Raw genomic sequence first — 27,462 nt, 5'->3', positions numbered from 1 at the left:
CAGAGGAAGAGGAAGCGGAGCGGGCTGAGAACCCACGTGGGTTCTCCGCGTGTAGCTGCGTCCCCGGCAGCTGGTCCTTCAAACTTAGTCGACATGGGTCGCTCCGGGAAGCTGCCCTCCGGAGCCTCCGCCAAGTTGAAACGCTGGAAGAAAGGCCACAGCAGCGACAGCAACCCCGCCATCTGCCGCCACCGCCAGGCCGCCCGCAGCCGCTTCTTCAGCCGGCCCTCAGGTAGCGGAGTCCGGTCCGGGGCGCGCCGGCGGCGGGGTTCTGCACGGGCCTGGGCCTGGGTCCGGATGGGTCTGGCCTCTCTGGCCCAGGCATTGGGCCTTTCGTCTTAGATCGTCGGGTCTGGAGCCTGCTGAAAAGGCCCACCCCCCTATTTAAACTGAGCCCACAGCAGGGAGTGACTTGTCTCAGGCTGTCAGAGTTGGCACTCGTGGCTATAAGTAATCTGGTGGCTCTTTTCAAAGCGTCTTCACCTCCATTTATTTTCCATGCTCCTGAGTGCAGCCCCCAGCCGGTTCCCACCGGCGTTTATGCCATCAGGACAGGGAAGCAGAAACCTTTACCAGGAGGGTGCCCTTTGTGGCTTTTCTAAGTTCTGGGCGTACAGCGGGCTGATGAGAAGGACCGCGTTCAGAATTCAGCCTCTCGGGTTGGGGGCCTGGACCCCACCGGTTCGTTTCTTACAGGTGATGCTTTTTTTCTCCTGGACAGAAGGGTAGACGTTGGGGGAGTCTTACTCTGTGCCTCGGGTTTTCAGGAAAGAGCGACCTGACGGTTGATGCGTTGAAGTTGCATAATGAGCTGCAGTCGGGGTCCCTGCGCCTGGACAAGGGCGAAGCCCGGGAGGCGGCTATGGAAGGCGAGGAGGTGCCGGCTCTCTCGGAGAAGTCCTCAGCCACCTTCCTGAGCGGCCTGTCTGACTGCACGAACGTCACCTTCAGCAAAGTGCAGCGCTTCTGGGAGTCCAACTCGGCCGCCCACAAGGAGGTAGCGGGGAGGATCGGGAGGGCACGGGTTGGGGAAGAGGGACCAGACTTATGCACTTTTTATGTTTTTGGTGTCTGGTGACAGCAGCTGGGATTTCTGCACGATGCGTCACCTCTCCTTCCCTTGGTATTCCCTACTTATTGCTTCTCCTGGGGCAGGTTCCACTTTCTGCTTTTTCTAACGGCTTCTCCCCTGCTCAAGTGTAAAGTCCTTCATGGGAGAAACATTTCCCATTCTTCTCCTCAGCTGTACCTAAACAAGATTTTTTACAAAGAATATTTTGAGAAAAACATTTGTTGAATATTTCATGCCAAGTAACAGGTTGGAAATGTTACATATGTAACACCTTAGTTTATATTTTAAAATCATGTATATTTTATTCCCTTTCATTGTTTTTTTTTATAGCTTTTTTTAAAAATATATATTTTATTGATTTTCCACAGAGAGGAAGGAAGAGGGATAGAGAGCTAGAAACGTTGATGAGAGAGAAACATCAACCAGCTGCCTCCTGCACACCCCCTGCTGGGGATGTGCCTGCAACCAATGTACATGCCCCCGACCGAAATCGAACCTGGGACCTTTCTGTCCCCAGACCGACACTCTATCCACTGAGCTAAACCAGTCTCGGCTCCTTTTCATTGTTTAAATGAACAATGGCAGCATGCTCTCCGTCTCGGAACATGCCGAGCCTTTCCAGTCCCCTTTGGTTTCCCCAGAACATTACCTTTGCCTTTCCATCTCCTGAGCTCCAAGGGTCCGCCTTCCTTTGCTTCTGTAACTTGTTTCCTGAGCTTAAGCAGCCCATCTGGCTCACTTCTACTACCTTTTTAACTTTCTAAATAAACTTTCTCTTATAATTAAAAAAAAAAAAAGAGCCCTGGTCGATTACTCAGTGGTTAAAGCGTCAGCCTTCAGACAAAAGAGTTGCAGGTTCAATTCCCAGTCAAGGGAACATACCTCTGGTTGCAGGTTTGATCCCTGGCCCCGGACAGGCAATTGATGTGTCTCTCTCACATCAGTGTCCCTCCCTTCCTCCCTCCCTTCCTCTCTAAAAACTTCAATGGAAAAAATATCCTTGGGTGAGGATTAAAAAAAGAAAGCCAAACTGGTTTGGCTCAGTGGGGAGAGTTTCGACCTGCAGACTGAAACGTCCCCGATTCGGTTCCCGTGAAGGGCATCGATGTTTCTGGCTCTCTGTTCCTCTCCCTTCCTCTCTGTAAAAAATCAATACAATATATTTTTTAAAAAAAGAAAGAAAGAAAAATGTCAAAATTATAAATGGTACCAAAGTGATGTGAGTAGAATGAAATGTGAAAGTTGTTCTACCAACTTCTTCCTGGTAGCTACTATTGATGGATCATTGTATATCTCTCTAGACCTCCCTGTCCAACAGAAATGTAATACAAATTACAAATATAATTTTAATCTTCTAGTAGCCACGTTAAAGAATGTAAAAAGCAGGTGAAATTAATCTTTTTAAAAATCCTCACTTGGGGGTATGTTCTCATTGAAGAGAAGAAGGGAGGGAGGGAAGAAGAGGGAGAGAAAAAGAAACATCATTCAATTGCTTCATGTACTCAGGGATCAAACCTGAAACTTGGTGTTGGGGACAGTGCTCCAACTGACTGAGCCACCCCGCAAGGAAATTAATCTTAATAATATATTTGATTTTACCCCGTATATCCAAAACATCATTTTGATATATAACCAATATAAAAATAATGAGATGGCCGAAACCAGTTTGGCTCAGTGGATAGTGCATCGTCTTGCGAACTGAAAAGTCCCGGGTTCGATTCGGTCAAGGGCATATACCTTGGTTGCGGGCACATCCCTAGTGAGGATGTGCAGGAGGCAGCTGATCAATGTTTCTCTCGATCAATGTTTCTAACTCTATCCCTCTCCCTTCCTCTCTGTAAAAAATCAGTAAAATATATTTATAAATAAATAAATAAAAACAATGAGATGCTTTACATAGTATAATATTAAATACCCATTGGTGGCTGCTTGGTTGTTCCAAATTTGTAGCTGTGGTAAACACATTTGTCCGTAAACTGCTCACACATTTGTACAGGTATTTCTATAATAGATATCATTGTTGAATTCTGGCAAATATGTTCTAAGCTTCCTGTGTGCTAGCTCTGTGGTGTGTGTACCTTTGTCTCTGAATGCTGCTCAACCTCTGGGCTACCAAAAGATTAATCTGTGAAGGAGCAAGAGGGGGGTTAGATGTGTAACAGATGTCACAGGTGCCTTCTCCTTCGTGTGCAGATCTGTGCTGTTCTGGCTGCTGTCACAGAGGTGATTCGCTCCCAGGGAGGGAAGGAGACGGAGACTGAGTACTTTGCAGCCCTGGTGAGTGGGTGTGGCTTGGGGGTGGATATTCAGAGCGGCTCTAGAGGGAAGACGTGCCCTGGCATATGGGGAGCGAAGCACCGCCTTGAACAGGTGAAAGTACTTCAGTCATTCTCCAGTGGCTGGGCAAGTCTAGTGGTATTTGCTGCATTTTTGTGTAAGACAAAAACCCACTACTCCAGGTTTTATCCCCTTGATCTATGAAGCTAAGTAAGGCTCAGGGGAGCCTCTAGAAAAATGCTTTTCAGAGTGTGGTCTGGGGGTCCCCAAGACCCTTTTGGGGAGTTGACTAGGTCAGAATTATTTCCATAATAATACTAGGACGTCATTTATCTCTCACTTATGAGTGTACCGTGGAGTTTTCCAGAAGTTACATGATATCTGGTGACAGCTACCGTATTTTTCGGACCATAAGACGCTCCGGACCATAAGAGGCACCAGTTTTAGAGAAGGGAAATGAAGAAAAAAAGATTATGAAACAAATAGTGTCCTAAAATATTTTATGTGCATTAAAACCCAACATCACAGTCATAAACACATGTAATCAACCCTGTAAAGTAAACAGCAGCATTTAGAACCATTTTAGAGCCGGGCAAGCACACAGAGACCACACAGAGCCGGGCAAGTAAAAAAACTTTTTTTTAAAGTATATGTGTAGGCTATATTTGGACCATAAGACGCAGGGACTTTTTCCCCCCACTTCTGGGGGGGAAAAAGTGCGTCTTATGGTCCGAAAAATACGGTAATTAATTGAGTTGTGCTTTCATATTCTTGTGGTTTGAAATTTTCTCAGTTTTAATTTTATTGTGGCAAATATCAGTAAGTATAACCTAAATAAACAGAACCTTAGGGGAATCCTCAGTCATTTTTAGAGCCACTACTCTAGAGTGGGGTTGGCAAACTACTGCCCAAAGGCATAATCTGACCCATGGCCTCTTTCTTTACAGCCTGAGAGCTAAGCGTGGTTTTTATGTTTCCAAAGGATTGTTAAAACACGCAAAGATGAATATGCAGTAGAGACCGTAGATAGATTGCAAAGCCTAAAACATTTGTTATCTGGCCCTTTACAGAGAAAGCTTGCTAATCTCTGCTCTAGAAAAACGGAGTAAATTACATAGCAATATAAGGTTTTTATCTTGTGCCAGGCAGTATTCTAATCGTCTTACACATCTTCATTCAACAACTTATAAGTACTGTTATCCCTATTTTATCAGTGAGGAAACTGAGTCACAGAAAGGTTAAGTTGCCAGCCCAGGACAAACAGTAGCATCTCAGGGATTTGAACCTTTGACAGCCTTCTTGGTCATAACTGTTCTGCTGGGCACATGGTGCCCCCCAGCACCCAGCTTGCCCAGCATGCACCACATGGCACCCCACTGTGATCTGGTCCTCAGATGACGACGATGGAAGCGGTGGAGTCCCCCGAGTCTCTGGCCGCCGTTGCTTACCTGCTGAACCTTGTCCTGAAGCGGTGAGTTCTGGGTTCTGTCTGGACCCAAGGCTCTTTGTGGAGAGGAGAAGGGAGTGTGGACGGGAGGGGCAGGATCAAGGCACTGTTAAACAGAACACAAGGATACTGGAGTATTGGTGGCATTCTGCATCAGGCTCAGGGGGCAGCTCAGGAGCCTGTAGGCAGAGCCGGAGTGCTGGAGCCTGGCAAGGGGGCAACCCTGGTGCAGTCAGTGGGGCAGGAGTGATGGGGTGGAATGTTGGCACCAGGGGGAAGGTGGAGAGAGGAATGGCATGCGTTTATATATCCCATCTAGTAGGTGGTATAGAGAATGGGTAGTGAAGAAGGCGAGGGAGGCAGGCAGCTCAGGTGCCATGGAGATCTCACTACGGGGTGTCAGGAGGGGTGAGCTCTTGTCTTAACTGTTGTTCACTTGCTGAGTGACAGGCCAGTGCTGCCTCACTCTGTCCAGCTTCCTCCTTCAGACCAGGGCAGGGCTGTACCAGCTGCTTTCGGAGGCCCCTCCGGGACTCTGACTTGCTCTGTTCTCTCCTGTAGCGTGCCCAGTCCTGTGCTCATTAAGAAGTTTTCGGATACCTCTAAAGCCTTCATGAGCATCCTGTCAGCCCAGGCCAGCAGTGGATCCACCTCCGCCCTCCGATGGGTGAGTAGTTGGTTCTCGGCTTCTCCTCTGCTGTCTTGCAGAGCAGCAGCCAAAGCATGGGTGCTCCCTGAGAGGGGTGTGGGCACTCTGGACCCTCAGATGGGTCCCTTTGGGATTGTGTGGAGTCAGTGAGAAGCTGGGCTTTTCCCCTGCCTGGCTGAAGAGAGTGGAGCTGAGACCCTGACTCTCCTCTTCAAGGTCCTCTCGTGCCTGGCCACCCTCCTGCGGAAGCACGACCTTCAGGCCTGGGGCTACCCCGTGACCCTGCAGGTGTACCACGGGCTGCTGAGCTTCACCGTGCACACCAAGCCCAAGGTGAGACTGCGGGGCCCCCAGAATATGGAATGGATCAGCTGCTCCGGGGGGGGGGGGCGGGGCGGGGCTGGCTTGTCTGAGTGGGATAGGGAGCGTGACCAGAGACCTGGGTTCTTGCCTCTGGGGTCCCATCTGCCCAGCTCCCAGAAAGCAAGGGGCAGCTCCTACAGGAGGGATGTTCACTGTCAGGCCCTTCTGGGTTTCTGCCGCCTCACTGGGTAGTGACAGGTTAGTGACAGTGGCCAGAGGGTTGAGGGGGGCTTTGGAGTCACACCGCCCTGAATTGGATGCTGGACTCACAGCTTGCGCTTCGACCTTAATCTCAGAGCCTCGGTTTCCCAGCTGTGAAAGAGGGCTAATAATATCCTTGCTGTGAGGGTGGCGGAGGCTCCGGTGATCCTCACAAGCCAGGGGCAGTTCCTGCGGAGGCAGGTGTCAGTAAGTGCTGGTTGGCCATCATTTCCTCCTGAAATTCAGGGCAGGGAGCATGAGCAAGTGATACCAGTCATAGTCATCAGTCACTGGCTGAGCGCTGTAGCCCGGGTGGTTCACGCCTCTTTCTGTGGGTATCCATGTGAACTTTCCCTCCATCTCCTCAGGTCTCTGCTACAATGTCACTTTGCTGGAGTGACACTTTCTGACTGTCGGATAAAGAGTAATAGCCCGGCTTTATTGTCTGCAAAGTACTTTTACCTTCTGACGTATGGTTGGTTGTTTCTGCCTCCCGAGTGGAACCTGAGTTGTTTGCTCTGTTCGCTGCCACACTGCCAGCACTGGGAACAGTGTGAGAACAGTGCTGGCTTGGTGGATGCTCGATGTTGCTGATGACTGAGTGAGTGAATGGCTCCCTGCTGTAAAGATGAGGACATGGCAGCTCAGAGATTAAGTTGCTTGGCTTGCTTAGGGCTGTGTGGTGAGTTAGGAGGAAAGCAGGTACTAGAGCAGGGTTTGTCTCACTCCATAGTTCGGGTGTCTGTACTTGAAGGCCAAGGTATAGCATTGACCATGTGGATGGTGTGTGGTCACTACTTTCTGGTGAGCGATTTGGCCGACCACCCCAGCTGCTGGTTGAATGCTGGCCCTGCCCTCACCCCTTCCATTGCTCCTCAGATCCGGAAGGCTGCCCAGCATGGAGTGTGCTCGGTCATCAAGGGCAGTGAATTCATGTTTGGTGAGAAGGCTCCTGCCCACCACCCTGCTGCCATATCCACCGCCAAGTTCTGCATCCAGGAGATAGAGAAGTCTGGAGGTAGGAGCCACGCTGAGGGTGGGGCCTGTGGGGAGGACAGGGCCCGCTGCAGTGAGTGGGCTGGAGTCTCAGCTCCCCTTGCTCTGCCAGGCTCCAAGGAGGCCACCACCACGCTGCACATGCTGACCCTGCTGAAGGACCTGCTGCCCTGCTTCCCCGAGGGCCTGGTGAAGAGCTGCAGTGAGACTCTCCTCAGGGTCATGACCTTGAGCCATGTGGTGAGCTCAGGCTGAGAGTCAGCGGGCAGGGCCATACTGAGGGTGGTCTGAGGGTGGTGGGGATCTAGCCGCAGACCCCAGGCCCATGGTGCTGGCTGTCAGGGAACTCCCTGGTGAGGCCAAAGGCAGGGCCTGAGTGTCTCCTTGCCCTGGCCCTGCTCTGAGCTACAACCAAGGACTCCATCTCATCCCCACTGTCAGGCAGGCTGGGCCGGCAGCTGGGTCCTGGTCCCGTTGGGAGCTGGTCTGAGAGATCAGAGCAGAGTGAACTGGAACTATGGTGGGGCTGGTAAAGCGTCAGTCCTCTCCCTGCCTTGAGCTCTACTAGAATCACAGTTATTTCTCTTCCCCCCCCCCCCCGCCCAAGTTACTGACATCTGTGTGAAGATGTTAAAAATACATAAAAATGATCCCCTACATTTCTGCCATTCTAGCACAGTTCTAGTCATCTTTGTGTTCCCTTGTAGTGTTTACTCATACACATATTTTGATCACTGTTTAAAAGAGAAAAACCTTTCAGGAGTTTATAAAGTAAAAAATACAAGTCTTTGTTTTCCCTTCAACTCTCACTTCCTAAGATAAATAGTGCCAAGAACTTACTGTGTATCCTTTCAGATATTTTCTCATTGGATAAGTTAACATGAAAGCATGAAATACAGTTGTAATTATGGTATCCAAACCATTCATAACCTGCTCTTTTATCTTTTAGCCCTAAATGTTAAAAAATTCTTTGTTCATGCCCTAGTCAGTTTGGTTCAGAGTGTTGGCCTGAAGCGTCTTGGGTTCGATTCTGGTCAAGGGTACATACCTCCGTTGCAGGGGGTTGCAGGCTTGATCCCCGACCCCGATTGGGGTGTGATTGGGGGACAACCAATTGCTGTGTCTCTCGTGTCAATGCTTCTCTCTGTCTCTCCTCTTCCACTCTCTAAAAATCAATGGAAAAATATCCTCAAATGAGGATTAACAACAACAACAGAAATACTTTGTTCATGTTTCTAGATTGTCTTTAAATCATTTAAAATTTTTTACCGGCTGCCAAGGTTTACTAAAGTGACAGTGCTCTGAGTGTCCAGGTGCGGGGTGTATGTTTGAGGGTCAGGGGGCTGAGCCTTCCCCTAGCTCACTCACTAGAGTGGGAGGTTGAGGAGCCCAGGGCTTGCAGGTTGCTCACTAAGCTTATTTGTCCTCTCCAGCTGGTGACAGCCTGTGCCATGCAGGCCTTTCACAGCCTCTTCCATGCCAAGCCTGGCCCAGGTACCCTGCCTGCAGAGCTCAATGCCCAGATCATCACGGTGAGACCTGGCGATGGGGAGGGGCGTGGCTGTGCTGGGGTGGGGTGGTCCTGTTACTGGTCTGCAGGGTGGGGTTGAGTGGGCTGGCCGGGCTGCCCCACTGCAGAAGAGTGGTAGACAGGCAGCCAGGAGACTCCACCAAAGCCACATCCATACCCACAGGAGCTGGAGGAGCTGACTCTTGAGTTGGTGGTAGTTAATTTAAAGATTTCAGCATGGGATTTTGAGCAGGGATTCTCAACGTCAGGGATCTAGTGGATAGATTTGGGGAAAGTTCAAAAATGTGTGCAAAATGTGTGCTCATGTGCATTTTTCCAGAGAACGGCTCTGTGGCTTTTGTCAGGTTCACAGTGGCTTGTGTGACCCAAGTTATACTCCGCTGCTCCTAGAAACTTCTATAGAAGCAGAACTGGAAGGGTTCATGGAGCTGGGAGGCCAAGGGGATGCTGCGTTTTTGGGGCCGCATGTGTAGGCCTGTCAGTGGGACATGCTGCGGCCTCGGGATGGAAGGGGTCTTCGTCATTGGGCTGCTGCTGAATGCATTTACTCACATACCTGCTTATTTCCTGTCTCACCTCCAGGCCTTGTATGACTACGTTCCCAGTGAGAATGACTTACAGCCGCTGCTGGCCTGGCTTAAGGTCATGGAAAAAGCTCACATCAACCTGGTCAGGTAAGGTGAGGTGGAGACGTGGCCCAGGGCCTCCAGCCAGGCTGCCTACCCTGCAGTGCGGATGCAAAGGACATGAGCTGGAAGCTGGAGGGGGCTCAGCTTCCAGGGGATGGCAGCAGTTCCATGTTGAGTGTGTAGCAGCCACCTCCTATTTTACGAGGCATGGGGCTGGGTGGCACAGCCTGTGTTAGCTGGGGCTGATGCCTAAGCATTGACCAACTAGTCGCAAGGATGGGCGAGGGTACTGCCCTTGGGTGGGGCCCAAGTGCCATCTGATCTTGCCGCCCTGGCTGTCTTCCTGTGCAGTTGGTTTCCCACTCGGAGGATATCATCTACTTTGTAGCTCTCTCCCACTCCCGACCTGAGTTAATGTCCCCACTTCCGGGATAGTCCTGTGAGCCCAGTTTCTGCTTTGTGTCTCTGACATAACACTCACAGTTGAACTTGACCATTTAATAGCAGTAGTCTCTTGACAATTCCACTTTTCCCAAGTAAGGCTGAGAAGAATCGGTGTGTCAATTGGTGACTTGCATTTTGCCTGTTAGGAGGGTCTCTAAGACCCCTGAGGCTCCACCTGTGTGTCTGTCCTCCCCTCCACTGAAGGGTTCCCGTTGGCCTGCCCCCTCCCCCCCAGCACTATGTTTCACGGCATTGATCACAACCACCCTACAAAGAAGGTCTTAGCCCATTTCATAAACCAGAAACTGAAGCACTCGAGCCAGCTGGTCTGAGGCTATTCAGGGCCACAGCCAGGTCCATGTCCTTCCTGTACCAGACCCTTCACCTTTCACCTGGAGGTGCTGGAAAATGGCAAAATAGCTTTGTGCTTTGCTTCTCGGGATTTATCCCACAGAACTTCCACGTTGTGTTGGGATGTTTGTGGTAGCACTGTGTTTAATGGCAAAAAAAACCAAACCCTAGAGACAGCCTAACCGTGCCCCAGGAGGGGACTGGTTACGTATAAACAGTGAAATACTAGGCAGCCGTCAGGGATAATTGAAGTAGGTGTGTGTGTGTGCTGATGTGGAAAGACCTTTAAGATCCATTGAGAAAAAGCAAGGTGCAGAGCAGCATGGATGCTGTGATTATTTGCACACTCTGGAGCCAGTTTACCAGGGCGTGAGTCCTGACCCTCCCTCCACTAGCTGGGTGGCCTTGGGCAAGTTGCTTGACTTTTCTGAGCCTCGGTTTCCTCATCTATGAAATGTTAATGTAATGACACTTAATCTCAGTTTTGTAAGGTGACATGTTCTGTGTTTTGTTTGTGGGGGCTTTTGTAGGCTTTAAATGAATGAATGCAGGTAATGTCAGTACTTGGCATGTGATAAATGTTAACATAAATTTACTGATTGTTATTATATCCATGTAAAAACTGCCAGAAGAGTAACTGGAGCAGCTTAACCTTGATTTTCCCCTGGGAAGTGCATCTGAGGGTCAGGTGGGAGAAAGGTTTGGTGAGGAAGACACTTTCTACCGCGAGCACCTGTTTGAATGGTTTTCACCACCTGTAGCTGTTCCCTGAATGACAGTACTTTCTAAAATTGCCCACAGGAAGGGCCTGTAGAGCCCCCACGTGAGTGACTGTCAGTGGACCTGAGCCATCTGGGCCCCCAAGCTCAGGGCCAGCCCCGCCCCACACAAGTGTTTTGTCTTGACAGGCTGCAGCGGAACCTTGGGCTGAGTCACCTCCCTCGCTTTTTTGGAACTGCCACGGCCTGCCTCCTCTCTCCCCACTCACAGGTGGTCACAGCTGCCACCCAGAGCCTCCAGGTACCACGCCCCTGAGCCCCAGCTTTAGTCGGGGGAGCAGAGAGCACAGTGGGGTCTGCCAGCCGCCTGTCTCTCCCAGAGCTTGCCTCAGACTCCAGCTGCGTCCCGGGGAGGAGGTTCTCGGGGAGGGATGGCTTCCTAAAAGCTTCAAGAAGCAGGCCCGTCGGAGGGCTCAGTGGCACGGCGGGGGGCTGCCTTGTGCTTAGACAGCTGCGGCCACTTTTCGCAGGAGATCCTGAAGGAATGTGTGGCTCCTCACATGGCTGACATCGGCTCTGTGACCTCCTCAGCCTCAGGCCCCGCCCAGTGTGTGGCCAAGATGTTCAGGTGAGAGCATAGTATCTGAGGTAAGAAGGAATACGGTGCCTTTAGGAAGTTCTTTGTAATGAGAGGTCTCTGCTGTCACTGACCGGCCCTGTGCACAGTGCCGGAGCAGCTGCTGTGGATTGGAGCCCTGGCCATGCTCCATGCACCAGGGTGTGTGCTCATGGGTGTGGAGTCTCAGGCCAGTCACCTGGGACATGGTCACCATCCGTTAAAGGGGCTAACACAGGTGAGGATCAGATGAGGTGATATGTGCAAAGTGGTCAGAACAGTACCTGGCACCCAGTTAGGTGCTCAATAAATAGAAACTACTAGTGGTCCTACTGACCCCATTTTACAGATGGACAAGCTGAGGTCACCCACTAGAATAGAATAGAAAGCAAGAGTAGAGTTGCCCCACCCCTAGCCCATTCTTTTCCCCGCACTGACCCCTGTTGGCCATTCTTGCCCAAAACCTCCAGGGGCTAGATTTTGGGAGATGGAGCCAAGCAAGGTGTGCACGTGCAGGAGGGGCTGGGCCAGACCACCAGTTCTCACCCTGCCACGCACATTGGGTCAGACCAGGAAAGCATGGGCTTTGGAGGCCCGGTTTGGCCCCCGGCACAGTGACCCTGACAGGTTATTTCGTCTCTCGGAGCCTCAGTTTCACCGTCTGAAGATTGAACAAATAACCTGCCCCACAGGTTTTTGGTAACCTGCTCAAAGGTTACATAAATTAAACTCAGCACAGGGAGCAGTGTGGGCACTTCATAAATGCTAGGTCTCCCCTTTGGCCTTTCCAGAGGCCCTGCCCTAGCGGCCAGCTGGTGGTCTGTAGCTCATGGTGTAGCTGTTGACTTCCTGGCCAGGGCTGGGGGGAATGGGGGGGGCATAGGGGGGTGAGCGTGGCCCTGACTGCTGCTCCCTTGGCAGGGCAGTGGAGGAGGGCCTCACGTACAAATTCCATGCGGCCTGGAGCTCCGTGTTGCAGCTGCTGTGTGTCTTCTTCGAGGCCTGTGGGAGGCAGGCCCACCCTGTGATGAAGAAGGTGAGATGAGGGGCTGCTGGGGCTGGGGCAGGAAGCGGTACTTGGGCTTTTGGACGAGAAGGGGCCTGTGTCTCTGTTTCCTCTGCACTTCTAACTGCACCCACCACCACAGTGCCCATAGCAGGTGCCCAGTACTGTGCCCCCGGGAAGCTGACTGGGCCATCATGGGAGGAAGGAAGAGGGGCGGGACCCCGGCCCACACACAGCTGCTCACTAGTGTTGGCTGGAGTTGATAGTTTTTTTTGTGTGTGTGCTTTTTTTTCTTCTTCTTCTTCTTTTTTTTTTTTTTATGTTTACATAATTTGTGATTTTTTTAATTTATTTTTTAAAATATATTTTATTGATTTTTTACAGAGAGGAAGGGAGAGAGAGAGAGAGCTAGAAACATCAATGAGAGAGAATCATCGACCGCTGCCAATATACATGCCCCTGACCGGAATTGAACCTGGGACCTTTCAGTCCGCAGACTGATGCTCTACTGCTGAGCCAAACCTGTTTCAGCAATTTGTGATTTTTTTTAAATTAAATTATTATCTCTGAACATATTTTAACATTGCCCCCCCTCATACATACCCTCCCTCCCCAGAGTTTTGTGGAGTTGATAGTTTCGAATAGGGAACCAGTGTCATTCTCTTCCCACACCCATTACCTTTTAATTTTTAATCCTTTGAATTTTCTGTAATGAATGAGTATAGTGTTTTAAGCAGCCTTAGATCTTAGGAAGGGAACTACACGCAGCCCAGAATAAACCATCTAAGGGTCAGGGGTCAGCTTTGGGAGAGGGTGGGACCTGAGGACAGGCCGCAGGCACCCTGTCGGCAGGTGGAGCAGCTCCCGGTCTCATGGCGCCTTACTCACTGACGGCAGCTTCCTTCACCTGGGATGGCAGGCTCCTTGGCTGGCTGAGCTCTAATAGATGAGGTGGGCACACCTGGCTTCCGGGAGGTCATGAAGGATGACCTAGGGCATGCATGTCAAACTCGCGGCTGGCGGGCCACATGCCTCGTTTATTTAACATGCTGGCTGCGAGTTCGACATGTGTGCCCTAGGGGTCTGGGCTGGGTGCACCTGAGGGTGCAGCTCCTCGAGGGGCAGCCACTCCTCAGTGGCTGTTCATTTGCTAGCTGTTGCACACAGGCCCGCCTTTGCTAGACCTTGTCCTTTTTCAAAATACACTGGAAATCTACATTTGTAAAATCTGATTTTTACTTGCTATTAAAGAATACAGAATTTTGCCGAAACCTGAAGGGTCCCAGGTTTGATTCCAGTTAAGGGCATGTACATTGGTTGTGGGCACATCCCTAGTAGGGGGTGTGCAAGAGGCCGCTGGTTGATGTTTCTCTCTCATCGATGTTTCTGGTTCTCTATCCCTCTCCCTTCCTCTCTGTGGAAAATCAATAAAATATATATATTTTTAAAAATACAGAATGTTTTAAAATCCTGGAGCATTGGGGAGGGGTCAGACAGCATCAGTGGGTTACATTTGGTTCCTGGCTTGTGACTTTTGACCCAGAGCTTAACCTGGGCTCACGCTCCTGACCTCATCATCTTAGAGACTTTGGTTCAGCCATGGTGCTTGCTCTGTGAGTACATCCTGATGTATGCTCTTTCCTCTCTGTTCCAGTGTCTCCAGTCCCTGTGTGACCTGCGCCTCTCCCCTCACTTCCCCCACACGGCAGCTCTGGACCAGGCAGTGGGGGCTGCGGTGGCCAGCATGGGGCCTGAGGTGGTTTTACAGGCTGTGCCTCTGGAAATTGACGGCTCTGAGTAAGTGCGACCCTGGTTGGCTTCTGTACGAGCCCTAAAAGGGTCAGGTGGCTTGCTCTCCCCCTGGAGGGTGTCCACTGCTTTGGGCGAAGTCTCCGTGTGCCATGTGAGGGTCAGCGAGAGAGGCCAGGGCGGGCTCGCCATGCTCCCCAGCTCAGCAGGGAGCGTGCTGATGGGTGTGCTGCCCTCCAGGCTGTCACCCCTTCCTCACTGGGCCTCTCCTGCCTCCTCTCAGGGAGACCCTGGATTTCCCACGGAGCTGGCTGCTTCCCGTCATCCGGGACCATGTCCGGGAAACGCGACTTGGTTTCTTCACCACCTACTTCTTGCCCCTGGCTACCACCCTGAAGAGCAAAGGTATGGGGCTCACCACATTCCGGGAGCTCAGCCAGAGGGGTCGGGAAGGGCTTCTGGCCCAGCTCCCCAGCCCTAGGCCTCCCTTTGCCAAACAGGTGACCCGCCAGTGCTTGAGTGCCTAATTCAGTGTGCTGTCCCTCCTCTCTGCTCGAAGGCATAGCCTGGCCTGCCCCCATTGTAGGAGCTTGCCCCCCCACTAATGGAGTAATTAATTACACAAGCACACAGCGGCTTATGCATATGCAGAGATGTTCTAGCAAAAACCCTAACACAACCTACATGTCCATCAGTGGGCTCCAGTGAAGTTAGGTATGGTAACACCATGATGTGTAACATCACTGTGGGACACGATGTGGTCATTACAAAGAAAGAGACACGGGCTGTAGATGGTGAGTTGAACAGATCAGAGTCATATCTCAGCTCAGCCACTGCAGTTGGTTGACTTTGGGCAAGTGTGTTCAATTCCTTTGGATCTGCTGCTCATCTCTAATCTGTAAATAAGAATGATAATTGTGACATGAAGATAAAGTGAAGTAATCGTGTAAGTGCCCATTACACAGCCTGTCACACAGAAATTGTCAAGTAAAACGAGGTTTTAGAACAATATGTGTATAGTACATCTTATGTTTTTAAGGTGTATGTCTGTTTAAAGAAACATAAGACCAATATATGATTTGACTTTGAGTGGTGGGCATGTGGTGCAAAATACAGAGCTTATAACATGGAAACCCACACCTGAAACCTATGTGTTCATGTTGACCAATGTCATTCCAATAAATTCAAATTATAAAAAAAAAAAGAAATGTAAGAAAGTCAGAAGAGATAGGGTAAGACAATGGGGAGACATTACTTTCTGTCTTATATAGCTCTTAGGAATTTATTTTTAATTTGTTTTTTGATATATTTTTATTGATTTTAGAGAGGAAGGGAGAGGGAGAGATAGAAACATCAATGATGAGAGAGAATTACTGATTGGCTGCCTCCTGCACACTCCTTACTGGGGATGAAGCCTGCAACCCAAGCAAGTGCCCTTGACCGGAATCAAACCCGGACCCTTCAGTCCGCAGGCGATGTTCTGTCCACTGAGCCAACTGGTGAGGGCGAAGTCTTAGGTATTTAGAAGGAACAGTTTCCATCTGTGGGGAGGAAGGAATCACCAACATTGACCTCATCACTGGGCTTTTGGTTTTGGTGAAAAGGGGGCCTGGTGGGTAGGAGGGTGCCCAGGGTCACACTGTGTCCTTGGTTACACTCCAGCAACGGACCTGGCCCAGGTGGACCGCATGGTGGAGTCCAAGATCTATGACACGCTGCAGTGGCAGGTAAAGGGTCAGGTGGGGGGATGTGGATTGGGTAGTGCGGGGGCGTGGGTTCCTGAATGTCATTCTCATTTACCATCCCCACCCTCCCCAGATCTGGACCCTCCTGCCCGGGTTCTGCACGAGGCCCACGGATGTAGCCGCCTCCTTTAAAGGGCTGGCGCGGACGCTGGGCACAGCCATCAGCGAGCGCCCAGACCTGAGGGTCACGGTGTGCCAGGCCCTGCGCACTCTCATCACCAAGGGCTGTGAGGCAGGTTCGTGTAGGCTCTGGGGTCGGGGGCTTGTGGGAGGATGGTTGTGAGGGCACAAGTCCCCTGACCCCCATCTCCTGGCTTGCTGTGGCTCAGTGCCTGAGCCATGGTTCATCCCTTGCAAGGACCTGGGGCTTTGGCTGGGGACCCAAGGATGCAAAAAACCGCCCCTTTTCTCTCTTTACCCCCAATGTACCGACATCTGGGGAGTTATCCAGTCAGTGCTGAAGGGTTCTACGGGATCCCAGGACAGGAGCCATGGAGAAGCATAGGCCATGGTGGCACCTGGTTCTCTTGGCTCTGGTCTCAGCCTCTTCTGTCTCACAGAAGCCCCACACCCACGGTCCTGTCACGGGTCCTCTGAAAGGATGCCTCTGGCTACTGCCTGCCAGATCATCTCCAGCCCCTTTTATGCAAACTTTGGTCCTCCTGCCAGAGGCTGACCGTGCCGAAGTGAGCCGTTTTGCCAAGAACTTTCTGCCAATCCTCTTCAACTTGTATGGGCAGCCTGTTGCCGCCGGGGACACACCAGCTCCTCGCCGGGCCGTACTGGAAACGATCAAAACGTACCTTACTATTACTGATCCCCAGGTGAGCTGATGGGCAGGGGGAGAATGCTCCTAGGAGGGGAGTGTTGGGTCAGGAGCATTGGAAAGCCTCAGGCCCTACCCAGCAGGGCTCTCTTGGGCCTGTGCCCTCAGGATTCCAGCGATGATGGCTGGGCCAGCGTGGGCTTGAGGCTTCTAAACGGGAGGGCAAGGAGGTACAGTTCTGTGACCTGCTGCTGCTTTGTGTTTCTCTATTAAACAACTTCCTCCTTCGCATCCCTGGGGCTGCCAGTTGGTGAATGGTTTCCTGGAAAAAGCCAGTGAGAAGGTGCTGGACCCTGCCAGCTCTGACTTCACCAGGTAAAATCCCCGCTTTGAGCTGGAGGATGTGGTTCTCTGGGATAACTTAGGAAAGGTTTGAGATACTGAATGTCCCGGCTCCACTGCAAGGCTTGAGTGACTCCTTTCTGGAGCGGCAGTATTGCTTGCTAGGGAAGGAGGGGAGCGCTGGAAACTCACTGTCTGGGTTCACTGTTCTTTGCCCTGATCTGCACAACGGAGATGCGAATGGTACCTGCAGCAGGGTTGCTATGAGAATTGAAGGGGTTGACGCTGGTAAAGCACCTGCGGGAATGCCTGGTACCTGATGAATCCTCCATTAGGTGCAAGTCATGATTACTGTCCATGGGCTCCTTCAAGGCCCTTGGTCTTCATCCTGACTTCTCCCACCTGCCCCTCACCCTGTGGACGTAATGACAGTGTTAGTCTGTGCCCTTCTCCAGCCCTCGCTAAGCCCCTCCATCTCCTGCCCTGAGCAGATTGTCTGTCCTGGACCTGGTTGTGGCCTTGGCGCCCCACGCTGACGAAGCTGCCATCAGCAAGCTGTACTCCACCATCCGGCCCTACCTGGAGGTGAGCCTGGGGCTGGGGCCCATAGCCACACGTGGGGAGGAGTGGGCTTCTTGGAAAAGGGGAGGGGCTGTCTTCTTTATCCCTTGCTGCTGCCCAAGATCATCTAAGTTCTTGTGGTGTGACTGTCCTTTGTTCTCTGGTCCATGTCACATAGATGCCAAAGTGGCTAAAATGCACAGTCCTGCTCAGACCTCACCTGCCGAGGTGAGGTCACCTGCCGAGGTGAGGTCTGGTAGAAACACGGCCATACTCCTTTGCCTGGATCACTCACTGGGCCATCTCAGCCCAGCCTGATCTTCGTTCTAATCACTCGTTTCCCCTTGTCCATCCTCATCCCACCACCACTTGGCCTCCTTAAACTGTTTGAAGCATTGCAGATACAAGGTCCCCTCTGTGCCTTTGCACATGCTAGGTCCTCTGCCTGACTTTCTGTGTTCAGGCCTGCCGTGACCTGAGAGTCATCACCACTGCGACAGTTTAATAAGCAGTTAGCCAGAACATTCAGGCAGACCGTGAAGTCCAGGGCAGGAGGGGTGTGCTGGGGGAGCGACAGAGCATGCCCTTGAAATGGTAAGGGGTCAGGCAAAGGAGAGACAGTAGAAAGACCATGGCAGTCCTGGTGCGTTCCTGGCACCGCAGGTTCATGCCGCTGGCGTGGACATCACTTAGAGGGGCGTCAGTGGAATGGATTGGAAGGCTGGGTTGGCTCCTTTCCCGCAGCATCTCCGCCTGGCGCAGAGTTAGCCTCCTGCCGTCCATACTCTGCCGGCCCTCTTGTCAGACCTCATGAGCTCCAGAGGGCAGGGCCAGCTTCTCTGGATCCCCTCCAGTGCTGGCCTCAGTTAACGGTGACTACTCTGAGAATGTCATCAGATGGATGATGAACTTCCAGTCCCCGTCTTCATCCATCTGTGTTCTCCCAGAGCAAGGCCCATGGAGTGCAGAAGAAGGCGTACCGTGTGTTGGAGGAGGTGTGTGCCAGCCCCCAGGGCCCCGGGGCCCGCTTCGTGCAGAGCCACCTGAATGACCTGAAGAAGACCCTGCTGGACTCGCTGCGGACCACTTCCTCTCCTGCCAAGAGGGTGAGGATTCGGGGCTGCCCCGCTCTGCCCGAGGGAGGTCGGGACACCGGGAGAGGGCCACATCAGGGGCTGGGTGGCACTGAGTGGGCCTGACCATCGTCCCTCGGCCCTGCAGCCCCGTTTGAAGTGCCTCATACATATCGTGAAGAAGCTCACAGCCGAGCACGAGGAGTTCATTACTGCCCTTGTCCCGGAGGTGAGGGTGCAGGAGAAGGTGTATGTATGTTTTGGGGGTTCCTTGGAGTGTGGCTCCTAAAGGCCCGTCAGGATCAGGGGAGGGTCGTGTTGGGAGCGGGGGTGGGCGTGACTCACTGACTGGGAGTGTGGGTGCCTCAACCTGCTCGCTCTGCTTCGGGCCACCAAGCTCAGGGTGGCCAGCTCGGAGTGCGTGCTCACGGGCTGCCTGGCAGGTGATCCTGTGTACCAAGGAGGTGTCGGTGGGCGCTCGGAAGAACGCGTTCGCCTTGCTGGTGGAGATGGGCCACGCTTTCCTCCGGTTTGGCCCGAGCCAGGAAGGTGAGGCCTGGGTGACTCGGGGCCGGGTGGACGCTCTGCTGCCAGACCCGGCGGGCCCGAGATGCAGCATGTGGGCCGGGCTCTGCCTGGTGCAACTTGTCCTGCCTTCCGCCCTCCCAGAGGCCCTGCAGCGCTACCTCGTCCTGATCTACCCCGGCCTCGTGGGCGCGGTCACCATGGTCAGCTGCAGCATCCTGGCCCTGACCCACCTCCTTTTCGAGTTTAAAGGTACATGCTCTTTCTTGAAGGCCCGGGAAGCCCTCGGTGTAGGAAAATACCCAGGAGGTCAGACAGGGTGGCCACCAGGTAGGGAAAGGTCAAGGATGGGTGGTAGAAAAGCTGGAGCCAAGCCCGGCAGCATCCCATCTCCTCTGCTGCCTCTCGACCCATGCTCTGAGTGGGTGGGAGCAGGTGGTCCCGGCTTCAGTCCTGGTTCTACAGTCCCCCTGGAGCCTGACTCTCCCCTCTGAAAGGGAGGAGAAAAGCTGCCCCTCCTCCTAGGGCGGCTGAAGGACCACAGGAGACACTCCCTGGAAGGTGACCAGAGTCGAGCCAGGCACACGGCGGTCCGTCAGTGTTAGCTCTCACTCTTGTGACCTGGCAGGGTCTGGGCTGGTTCTGGGTGTCTCTGACAGTGGCCCTCTGGCCCCCCCCCCCAGGCCTGATGGGGACCAGCACGGTGGAGCAGCTGCTGGAGAACGTGTGTCTGCTCCTGGCCTCCCGCACCCGTGACGTGGTCAAGTCGGCGCTGGGCTTCATCAAGGTGGCAGTGGTTGTCATGAACGTGGCACACCTGGCCAAGCACGTGCAGCTGGTGGTAAGGGCCCCCTTCCCCCCTGTGGCCTCCAGGTTGCCATCATGGGACCAGTGAGCCTCAAGGCCAGCAAGTTTCAAGCGTTCTTTTAGCTACATGCAGTCTTGTGCAGCAGAAGGTCATGCAGGAGCCCTGCAAGGGATCAGAGGGGAATGGCAGCCTGGTGGAGGGAGGGGCGCAGCACCAGGCTGCTGCTCGTCACACCCACCACCCTGGCCCCTCCACAGAAGCCAGGGCTCATTTTACAGACAGGGAAACTGAGTTCAGAGATTGCTCCAGATCACACTGATAGTGAGAGCAGCCCTGGGAACAGAACCCAGAGCTCAGGACTGAGACTCTGGGCTCCCCCAGCAGGGCCCTCATCCTTTTTTCTGCCTCTTGCATTTTGGTCTTTGGGTTTGAGGCTCCTGTGGACACCCTGCGGGGCTGTAGAAAGACCTAAAGAGCCTTCTGGTATTGGGCCCTCTGACCTCTGGCTGCTCATAAGGCATGTAGCAAGCTGGGACTGTCAGGTCCTCTGGTGCTGTACCCACTGCCTCTGTTTCCCTCTCCAGCTGATTGAGTTGCATCAGATCTCCAGGGGGATCTCTCTTGCTGTCTTCATATCTAACCTTGGGTCAAGGCGAGAAGGGGCAGATGAGAGTCAGCATAGCCTGCCCCCACCTTCCAAAGCCTGCAGCCTAATCAAAGACCAGAGATGGAAGAAGAGCCACAGCAGGCCTCTGTTCTGCAGTTATTAGAATTGATAAGAGCCCTTCAAACAATCGACGAGGCTCTGTCCCCCAGCCCACTGAGAGACACTATAGATACTATTTGCCACCCACACGTTTCCCAAGCCAGGCACATGAAGGCTTGAGAGCAGTCCAGCCAGAGATGAGCTCAGGGCGATAGAAGGACATAGAGAACCAAGAGAAACCTGGTGGTGTCTGGGGGCAAAGTACAAGCCATGGAATTAGATCTGGGCTAACTCCTTCCTCTGTGGCCACTTAACAGCCTCTAACTCCCTGTGCCCCTGTTTTCTCGTCTGTAAATTGGGGGTGATGGTAATATCTGCTTCACTGGGTTGTCCTAAGGATTCGATGCGATGATGTATGTAAGATGTTGAACATTGTTCAGAAGACTTTAAAGCTGTATGATCTTGGCAGGTGGTCGAGATATGAAGGCGGGTTTAGGGGGAAGGTGGGGTCTGCCCAGCCTGGAGCCTCTTTGGAGCAAGGGCTGAGCCAGGAACCGGCCAGTCCTGCCCTCACCTCTTAGCCAGCCCTGGTTCTCCCATTCCCTCGTCCGGACAGCTGTGTGGGGGCAGGCAGGGTGGGAGGCGCCCTCCCCCTGAGACCCTGGTGCCCTGCCCCGCAGATGGAGGCCATCGGGAAACTGTCAGATGACATGCGGCGGCACTTCCGCATGAAGCTTCGCAACCTGTTCACCAAGTTCATCCGCAAGTTTGGGTCTGTGCACCGAATGGGGGATTGCGGGAGGAGTTGGGTTTTCCTCCCACCAGGGGCCTTGCAGAAAAAGGGCCGGGCTGGGGGGTGGGGGGGATCAGTCTCTTCCCTGTCATTGAAAGGGCTCTGGCTGCACACCTGCTACTTCTGGGTGGCACACTCTGGCCACTCACCTCACCTGCCCTTCGCTGCCCCCTCAGGTTTGAGCTGGTGAAGGGGCTGCTGCCCGAGGAGTACCACAAAGTCCTCGTCAACATCCGGAAAGCTGAGGCACGGGCCAAGAGGCACCGTGCTCTGACCCAGGCTGCTGAGGAGGAAGAGGAAGAGGAGGAGGAGGAGGAGCCTGCCCAGGGCAAGGGTGATAGGTGAGAAACATGGTGGTGTCCTGGCAGCCTGGTCCCCCCCCAACCCGGGCCTGCCCAGGCAGTGCCAGCTGGCCCTGCCTTCTCTTGGCTTTAGCATTGAGGAGATTCTGGCCGACTCCGAGGACGAGGACAGTGAGGAGGAGGAGAGGAGCCGGGGCAAGGAGCAGCGGAGGCTGCGCCGGCAGAGGAGCCAGGCGTGGCTGAAGGAGGGCGGCGGGGATGAGCCCCTCAACTTCCTCGACCCCAAGGTGGCCCAGCGAGTCCTAGGTAAGCGAGAATCAGCTGGCCCCTGAGCTCAGAAAGCAGGCTTACCTGTTCGGGGTCGGGGTGATTTGCACGGACGCCGGTGGGAACCTCTCACCGTGACACATGCACACTGTTGTGCTGTGGGCACCCATCTGGGGCAGAGACCTGGTCTTACTGGTTATGATGAGGGTGTGAGAGGGTTAGGACTGGTCTGCCACCTCCTCACTGCCGGACTCTGCCATGACAGCCACACAGCCTGGGACTGGCCGGGGCAAGAAGAAGGACCATGGCTTCAAAGTGAGCGCCGATGGCCGGCTGATCATCCGGGAGGAAGAGGAGGATGCTGCCACCACCAAGATGGAGGAAGAGGAAGGCTCTAAAGGTGGGTCCGCCTGCCCAGTCTGGGAATGCAGCTGCTTCTGGCCTGGGCCAGGGCTGTCTGTGGTTGTTCATTCATTCATTCATTCATTCATTCATTTGTTCATTCAGACCATTTGTCGTAGGAGCAAAGGTAACAGCTTGTATCTAAGGCAACTTTCTCAGACTCATTGAGTTTCTCAAACTTTTTTGACCAAATTAAGAAATCTTCTTGTGTTGTAATGCAGCCATTTATACAGTTCTATAAGCCAAACAAAACTTTCAAAACACAGTACTTCCTCTTACCATGTGCAATACACTCTCTTGGTCTCTCGTCTGCTCTGCTCTGCTCTGTTTCTTTCTTCTTCCTCCCCCCTTTTTTTTTTCCTTCAAAAGTATCAACTTGGCTGAAGCCCAGAATCTCACTGGGAGGTGGAAAGAGCCACACTCAGACATTCTCAAGTGTCTGAACCCATTATCTCCTGCTGTCCAGGAGCCCCTCAGGTGTAACATCTCCGAGTACTGTTGCGTCTTTCCTATCCCTCTGTGCACATATCATCCATTAGATCACAGAAGCTTAGATCTTCTAAAATAGACCTGTCTTCCTCTTTCTTTTTTGGTTCACACTTCCATGATCCCTGGCACGCGACTCACAGCATCCTTTAACAACATGTTCTCCCGCTGCCCCTACCCCTAACTTACCAGCGGTATGACTCTTCATTTACCCTCTCTGTGTCAAAATGGGCATGATACCAACTGCGTCAGAGGGCTGCAGGGGTGCCTGGCTCCCTGGAAAACCTGGGTTTACCTTAGAGTTGCAGAGAAAACTATTTACCTCAGAAGTGGGGTCACCACTTCCTGAAAGGGCTGTTGTCCCTGGGACGTAGGACGGGAAGGAGAGAGGGTCGGTGTTCAGGGCTCTCGGCTCCCACAGGACACGGGGTTTCTGGGAGGTAGCTGGCAGTTCCCTCGGCTTGATGAGCCAAGAGGAGGCAGGATGAAATAGGTGTGTGTGTTGAGGGGGGAGCCCCCTCTGGGAAAGCGGGGCCTCCTGTGTGCTCACAGGCTTCTCTTCCTTTCGGCTCCAGGGGAGGATGAAGAGATGGCTGACCTGATGGGAGACTTGGGCGTCAGGAGTGTGAGTAATTCCTGCTGACGGTGGGCCGAGCCCTCAGATCTAATCTCACCTGTGCTTCCTGGCTGCTCAGTAGAGCCCCATCAGGCTGTCCCTGGGTGTGGTGTGCGCCTTCCACAACAGTGTCATAGCTGATCATTCTGTGGAGCTTGGGAGGGGCTTCCTTCATTGTTGGCTGGGTTGTTCAGCTGGAGGAAGAAAGAGAGACCCCCGTCTCCCTGAGGGGGGTGCTGTGTAGGCTGCAAGAGCAACCGCTGACCTGCATGCTTCAAGGGGCAGCTCCCGCATGGATTGGGGGCACCCACCATTGAGGGATAACTGAGAGCCCCACAATCACTCTTTATCACCTCCATTTCCAAGGGGCTCACAGAAGATAAATATCCTGCACAGGGCCACTGCCTGAACCTAAATCCTGGCTTGTATGTAAAGTGCATGGCACTTAAGTGATGCTAAATAAGCGGTGACTGTTCTTGCTATTAATGCATTTTTCTTGGAAATCGTCTGCCCAAAGCCTCCCTGATTGCTACACACGTGGCTTTGCAGCCCTTCCACGGCCTCCTCTTCCTCCGGGAGAGCAGGAACTGACCACACCCTCTGGGGAGGGCCCCGTGGTTCCGTGCCGCAGCACTGGGCCGTCTCAAGGCCACGAGAAGGACCTGGGTGGCCGCACTCCACAGTTAGCTCATGGCAATCATCACCTGCCATCAAGATCGCAGGGGCTTTATTGAGTGGCAGTTGCTAAACCCCACTCTGCCTGCAGTTATGACCTCATTAAACTGCTAGGGGACAAGTGACAACTGCAGCTGCCAGCGGACATAGCTGTGGCCAGGTGCCAGCTGAACCGAGAACAAGCTGAGCTGTCACGCTCTGATGCTGCCAGAGTCCCGTTTCCAGCCAGTTTCTGTTTCCCACTGGAAGGCCACTCTGCTGTGCCCACGTCGCCCAGACACACCCTGCGTGTGCTGCCGCCTGTTCCCTTTACCTGGCACACCTTCCACTCTGCCTGGCCTTCAAGCCAGTGAGTGCTCCTCAGAGGAGGGGCCTGAAGCCCCCCTGCCTGGGGATCCCCTGGGGAGCTTGAGCCCCAGGAATCTGTAGTTTGAAGAGGCTTCCCGGGCATTGTGGCCTAGACCACAGCGTGGCTGTTAGCCCCCTGGTCTGAGGTCTCCTGCACAACATTCCTCTGCCTGGCCTCGTTGTCATTTTCTAAGCCCAGGTCTCCTGCTGGGCTGGGCTGGGCTGGGCTGGGCTGGGCTGGGCTGGGCTGTTGTCAGGCCCCCCTCCCCTTGGAGCACCTAAGTAAGTGCTGAGTCACTTCCTGTCGGATATAATTGGGTGAGCTGAGCTGTCCTGTGCTCCATGCTCACAGCTCCTGGGATGGTAGCATTGTTGAGGGACAGTGATAATGGTATGAGCAGAAGCTTCCCACCTGCCTGAGACTCCCTGGACCACAAGAAGTTTGTTCTGTGTCCTGCGTCCCCAGGGCCTGGCACTTAGTAGGGGATCAGTGAGTGAGTGACTCCTGGGGAGAGGGGAGTGAAGTTCAGGCAAAGGACTGGTGAAGCTGTTCTCTCCAAAGGGGCTGAGGACCTCATTTACCTGCTGGGAAGACTGGGGCTAAGCTGAGGTCTGAGTCCCCAGAAGGGGCCCTGTGTGGGGACTTCAGTGGAGAGGCAGAGCAGTGGAGAAGCCAAGACAAGCTCAGGCTCAGCAGTGAGGATCTGAGCTGGAGCCTTGCTTCTGTCCTGCCTAGCTGTGTGATCTTAAATGGTTACTTGCCCTCTCTGAGCCTTAGTGCCTTCACCTATAAGTAGGGGATCAAGTGCTTGGCAGAGGCCTTTCCTGCTAATGCAGGTTATGATTGCTTTTACTGTTACTGCTAGCGAGGATGGCCACATATCCCCTTGTTCATGAGCTTTGCTTACCCCTTTGTAGAAAAAACACCAGAAGCTCAAGCGTCAGAAAGAGGCTGACGATGAGGAGCTAGAGATGCCTCCTCAGTACCAAGGTGAGGCTTCCACTCTTTCCTGAAACTCTGTTCTCTGTCACTGGTATTCAGCAGGTTTTTCATGGGCAGAGCCACGAAGTTGTACGGCCTGGTCGCACTCAGTTGCCACTAGCAAAGATTGGCTGATACTTTGGCAATCCTCCCAAGTTAGCATTGCAGGATTCCATCCACAGCTGTGTTGAAGTGCAGGCTGGAAATGACCCTGACCTTGGCAGTATATGGTTCCTTGAAGCACAGCTTTCACGTCTGTACGGTGGACTGAGAGCGGCCATGCTGTCTCCCAGTGTTGGTGTGTGAGAAGGCCTGTAGTGCCTCATTTCACAGATGAGGTTAAGAGGCTCCAGAAAGTTAAGAGACTCGCCTGAGGTTCCAGCTGGGAGATGAACCCAGGAATGTCTGACTTCAAAGCCCGAGTTCTTTCTCCTAGAACAGATGGAGCAGATTAGGGGGGAAGTGGGGGTGCGGGTGGGGAGGGGGGGCTGGTATTTTATGTTAGTGGAGAATATTTGTTCTCTGTGGGTTCAAGTCAGTCTGAGGAGACCCATGGTTTTATAAAGTCAGTGGAAGTTCATGTGAGGCAAAAGACAGGCCTTCTCGAGAAAGGTATTTGTCCTTGGTTGTTAGGGGACAGAGCCAGGTTCCTGGCCGTGACCCATCTCCCCGACAGCGCTCCGAAGGGGTGTTCATTGTCTCTCGGAGGAGGCTGCCCTGGCTTAGTCTGACTTTTGACCTCTGTCCCCCTCTAGCTGGAGGCTCTGGCATCCATCGCCCTGTGGGCAAGAAGGCGACACCCGGGGCCGAATACAAGGCCAAGGTAAGAGCTGTTGGTGGGGGCGGAGCGTCTGGGAAAGGGCGGGCAGCTGTGCCGTCCTGGAGAGGCACCTGGAGCCAGGAGGAGGGCCAAACAGGTCTCGTTAGCATTTAAAGTCCAGACCTTGGTTTCCGGAGCCAGGAAGAGTCTTTGGTGCCACCTAAGGCACAGGGTGAAGGGCAGGGGGGACGCAGTGGGGAGGGGGAAGAACGGGAACCCCGCACTCCTGGCTGACTGTTTCTCTGGGTGAGCAGAAAGCAAAGGGTGACGTGAAGAAGAAAGGTCGGCTCGACCCCTACGCCTACATCCCCCTGAACAGAACCAAGCTCAACCGCAGGTACGATGCTGGTGCTGGTGCTGGTGCTGGAGCTGGAGCAGGGGCGGGGGCTAGAAGGCCTTCTTCTCATTAAGCTCTTATTCAATTGCCCAAGTCTCTTCCAGTGTTTTATTTTTACTTTTTCATGTAGTTGGTACCTACATGTATTGTTAACTTGAACTGCCCCTTTAAACACGATGGGTAGCTCATGGCCTGCCCGGATCATGGGCTGCCCACTTCCGGGCAGCACTCCCGCCATTCCTCTATTCCTGCTGGTGTGGGAGCAATCATTTGAGATTACAGGAAGGAGGCCCCCTGTTCTCAGTGAGATGTGACCCCCTGTTCCTTGTCCTGCAGGAAGAAGGTGAAGCTGCAGGGACAGTTCAAAGGCCTGGTGAAAGCTGCCCAGCGGGGATCCCAGCTGGGACACAAGCTCCGCAGAAAGGAGCGTCGGCCCTGAACCCCCGGCCCCCAGGGCGGCTCTGCGGCCCAGTCTGGCAGAGCCAGGACTCGGAATGAACTGTTGGAATCAGGGTGTGGTTCTCAGAGGCTCGCAGGATTTGGGGAATTCCAGACGGGAATCGCCTGTCAGAGATGTCCTAGGACCTGGAGATGGGGACGTGCCTCGGGGCCTGTGCACAGGCCAGCGAGGCCTCGGTGCGTCCTGCCCGGAGCGGCCTGTGCAGCAGAGTGGGTGGTCTTCATTTGCTGAAGCTGCTCATGCCACGTGGCATTCTCAGCCTGGCTGTCGTCTAGGTGTGTGAGGTTTGCTGTGACCGACATAGAATAAACGTGCGTCACCATGCATTGTCCCTGGAAACATTGTGTCATCACCTGCCTCCTTCGGGGATGAGAGCAGCGTATGGTCATTGGCAGCAG

The 27,462-nt window shown here is 53.4% G+C and overlaps 1 protein-coding gene across 1 annotated transcript; it reads left to right on the top strand.

The window, feature by feature from the left end:
• RRP12 (ribosomal RNA processing 12 homolog) lies at nucleotides 1–27,398 on the top strand. The gene is made up of 34 exons (XM_036438734.2): nucleotides 1–232; nucleotides 768–997; nucleotides 3,266–3,349; nucleotides 4,744–4,820; nucleotides 5,358–5,463; nucleotides 5,662–5,778; nucleotides 6,889–7,027; nucleotides 7,118–7,245; nucleotides 8,439–8,537; nucleotides 9,119–9,210; nucleotides 10,869–10,980; nucleotides 11,210–11,307; nucleotides 12,217–12,331; nucleotides 13,956–14,098; nucleotides 14,334–14,455; nucleotides 15,713–15,777; nucleotides 15,869–16,031; nucleotides 16,465–16,619; nucleotides 16,869–16,936; nucleotides 17,395–17,488; nucleotides 18,412–18,570; nucleotides 18,686–18,766; nucleotides 18,981–19,086; nucleotides 19,207–19,314; nucleotides 19,746–19,903; nucleotides 21,257–21,348; nucleotides 21,546–21,710; nucleotides 21,805–21,977; nucleotides 22,204–22,338; nucleotides 23,402–23,451; nucleotides 25,384–25,456; nucleotides 26,203–26,270; nucleotides 26,522–26,604; nucleotides 26,941–27,398. The coding sequence occupies exons 1-34, from the start codon at nucleotides 94–96 to the stop codon at nucleotides 27,041–27,043; spliced, it is 3,900 nt and encodes a 1,299-aa protein (XP_036294627.1). The 5' UTR covers nucleotides 1–93; the 3' UTR covers nucleotides 27,044–27,398.
• Nucleotides 27,399–27,462: the final 64 nt, after the last annotated feature.

The sequence above is a fragment of the Pipistrellus kuhlii genome, unplaced genomic scaffold, assembly GCF_014108245.1.
Source record: "Pipistrellus kuhlii isolate mPipKuh1 unplaced genomic scaffold, mPipKuh1.p scaffold_m20_p_15, whole genome shotgun sequence".
In the NCBI taxonomy this organism is placed as follows: Eukaryota; Metazoa; Chordata; class Mammalia; order Chiroptera; family Vespertilionidae; genus Pipistrellus; species Pipistrellus kuhlii.
Note: the sequence above shows the minus strand (reverse complement) of the source record. Positions and strands in the feature narration are given on the sequence as shown.

Bases quoted from the DNA above. Each gene is read 5' to 3' on its own strand.
- RRP12 (XM_036438734.2), top strand. From the start codon at position 94: ATGGGTCGCTCCGGGAAGCTGCCCTCCGGAGCCTCCGCCAAGTTGAAA. The intron at 233-767 runs GTAGCGGAGTCC...TCGGGTTTTCAG, and splicing joins CTTCTTCAGCCGGCCCTCAG to GAAAGAGCGACCTGACGGTT. The intron at 15,778-15,868 runs GTAAAGGGTCAG...CACCCTCCCCAG, and splicing joins ATGACACGCTGCAGTGGCAG to ATCTGGACCCTCCTGCCCGG.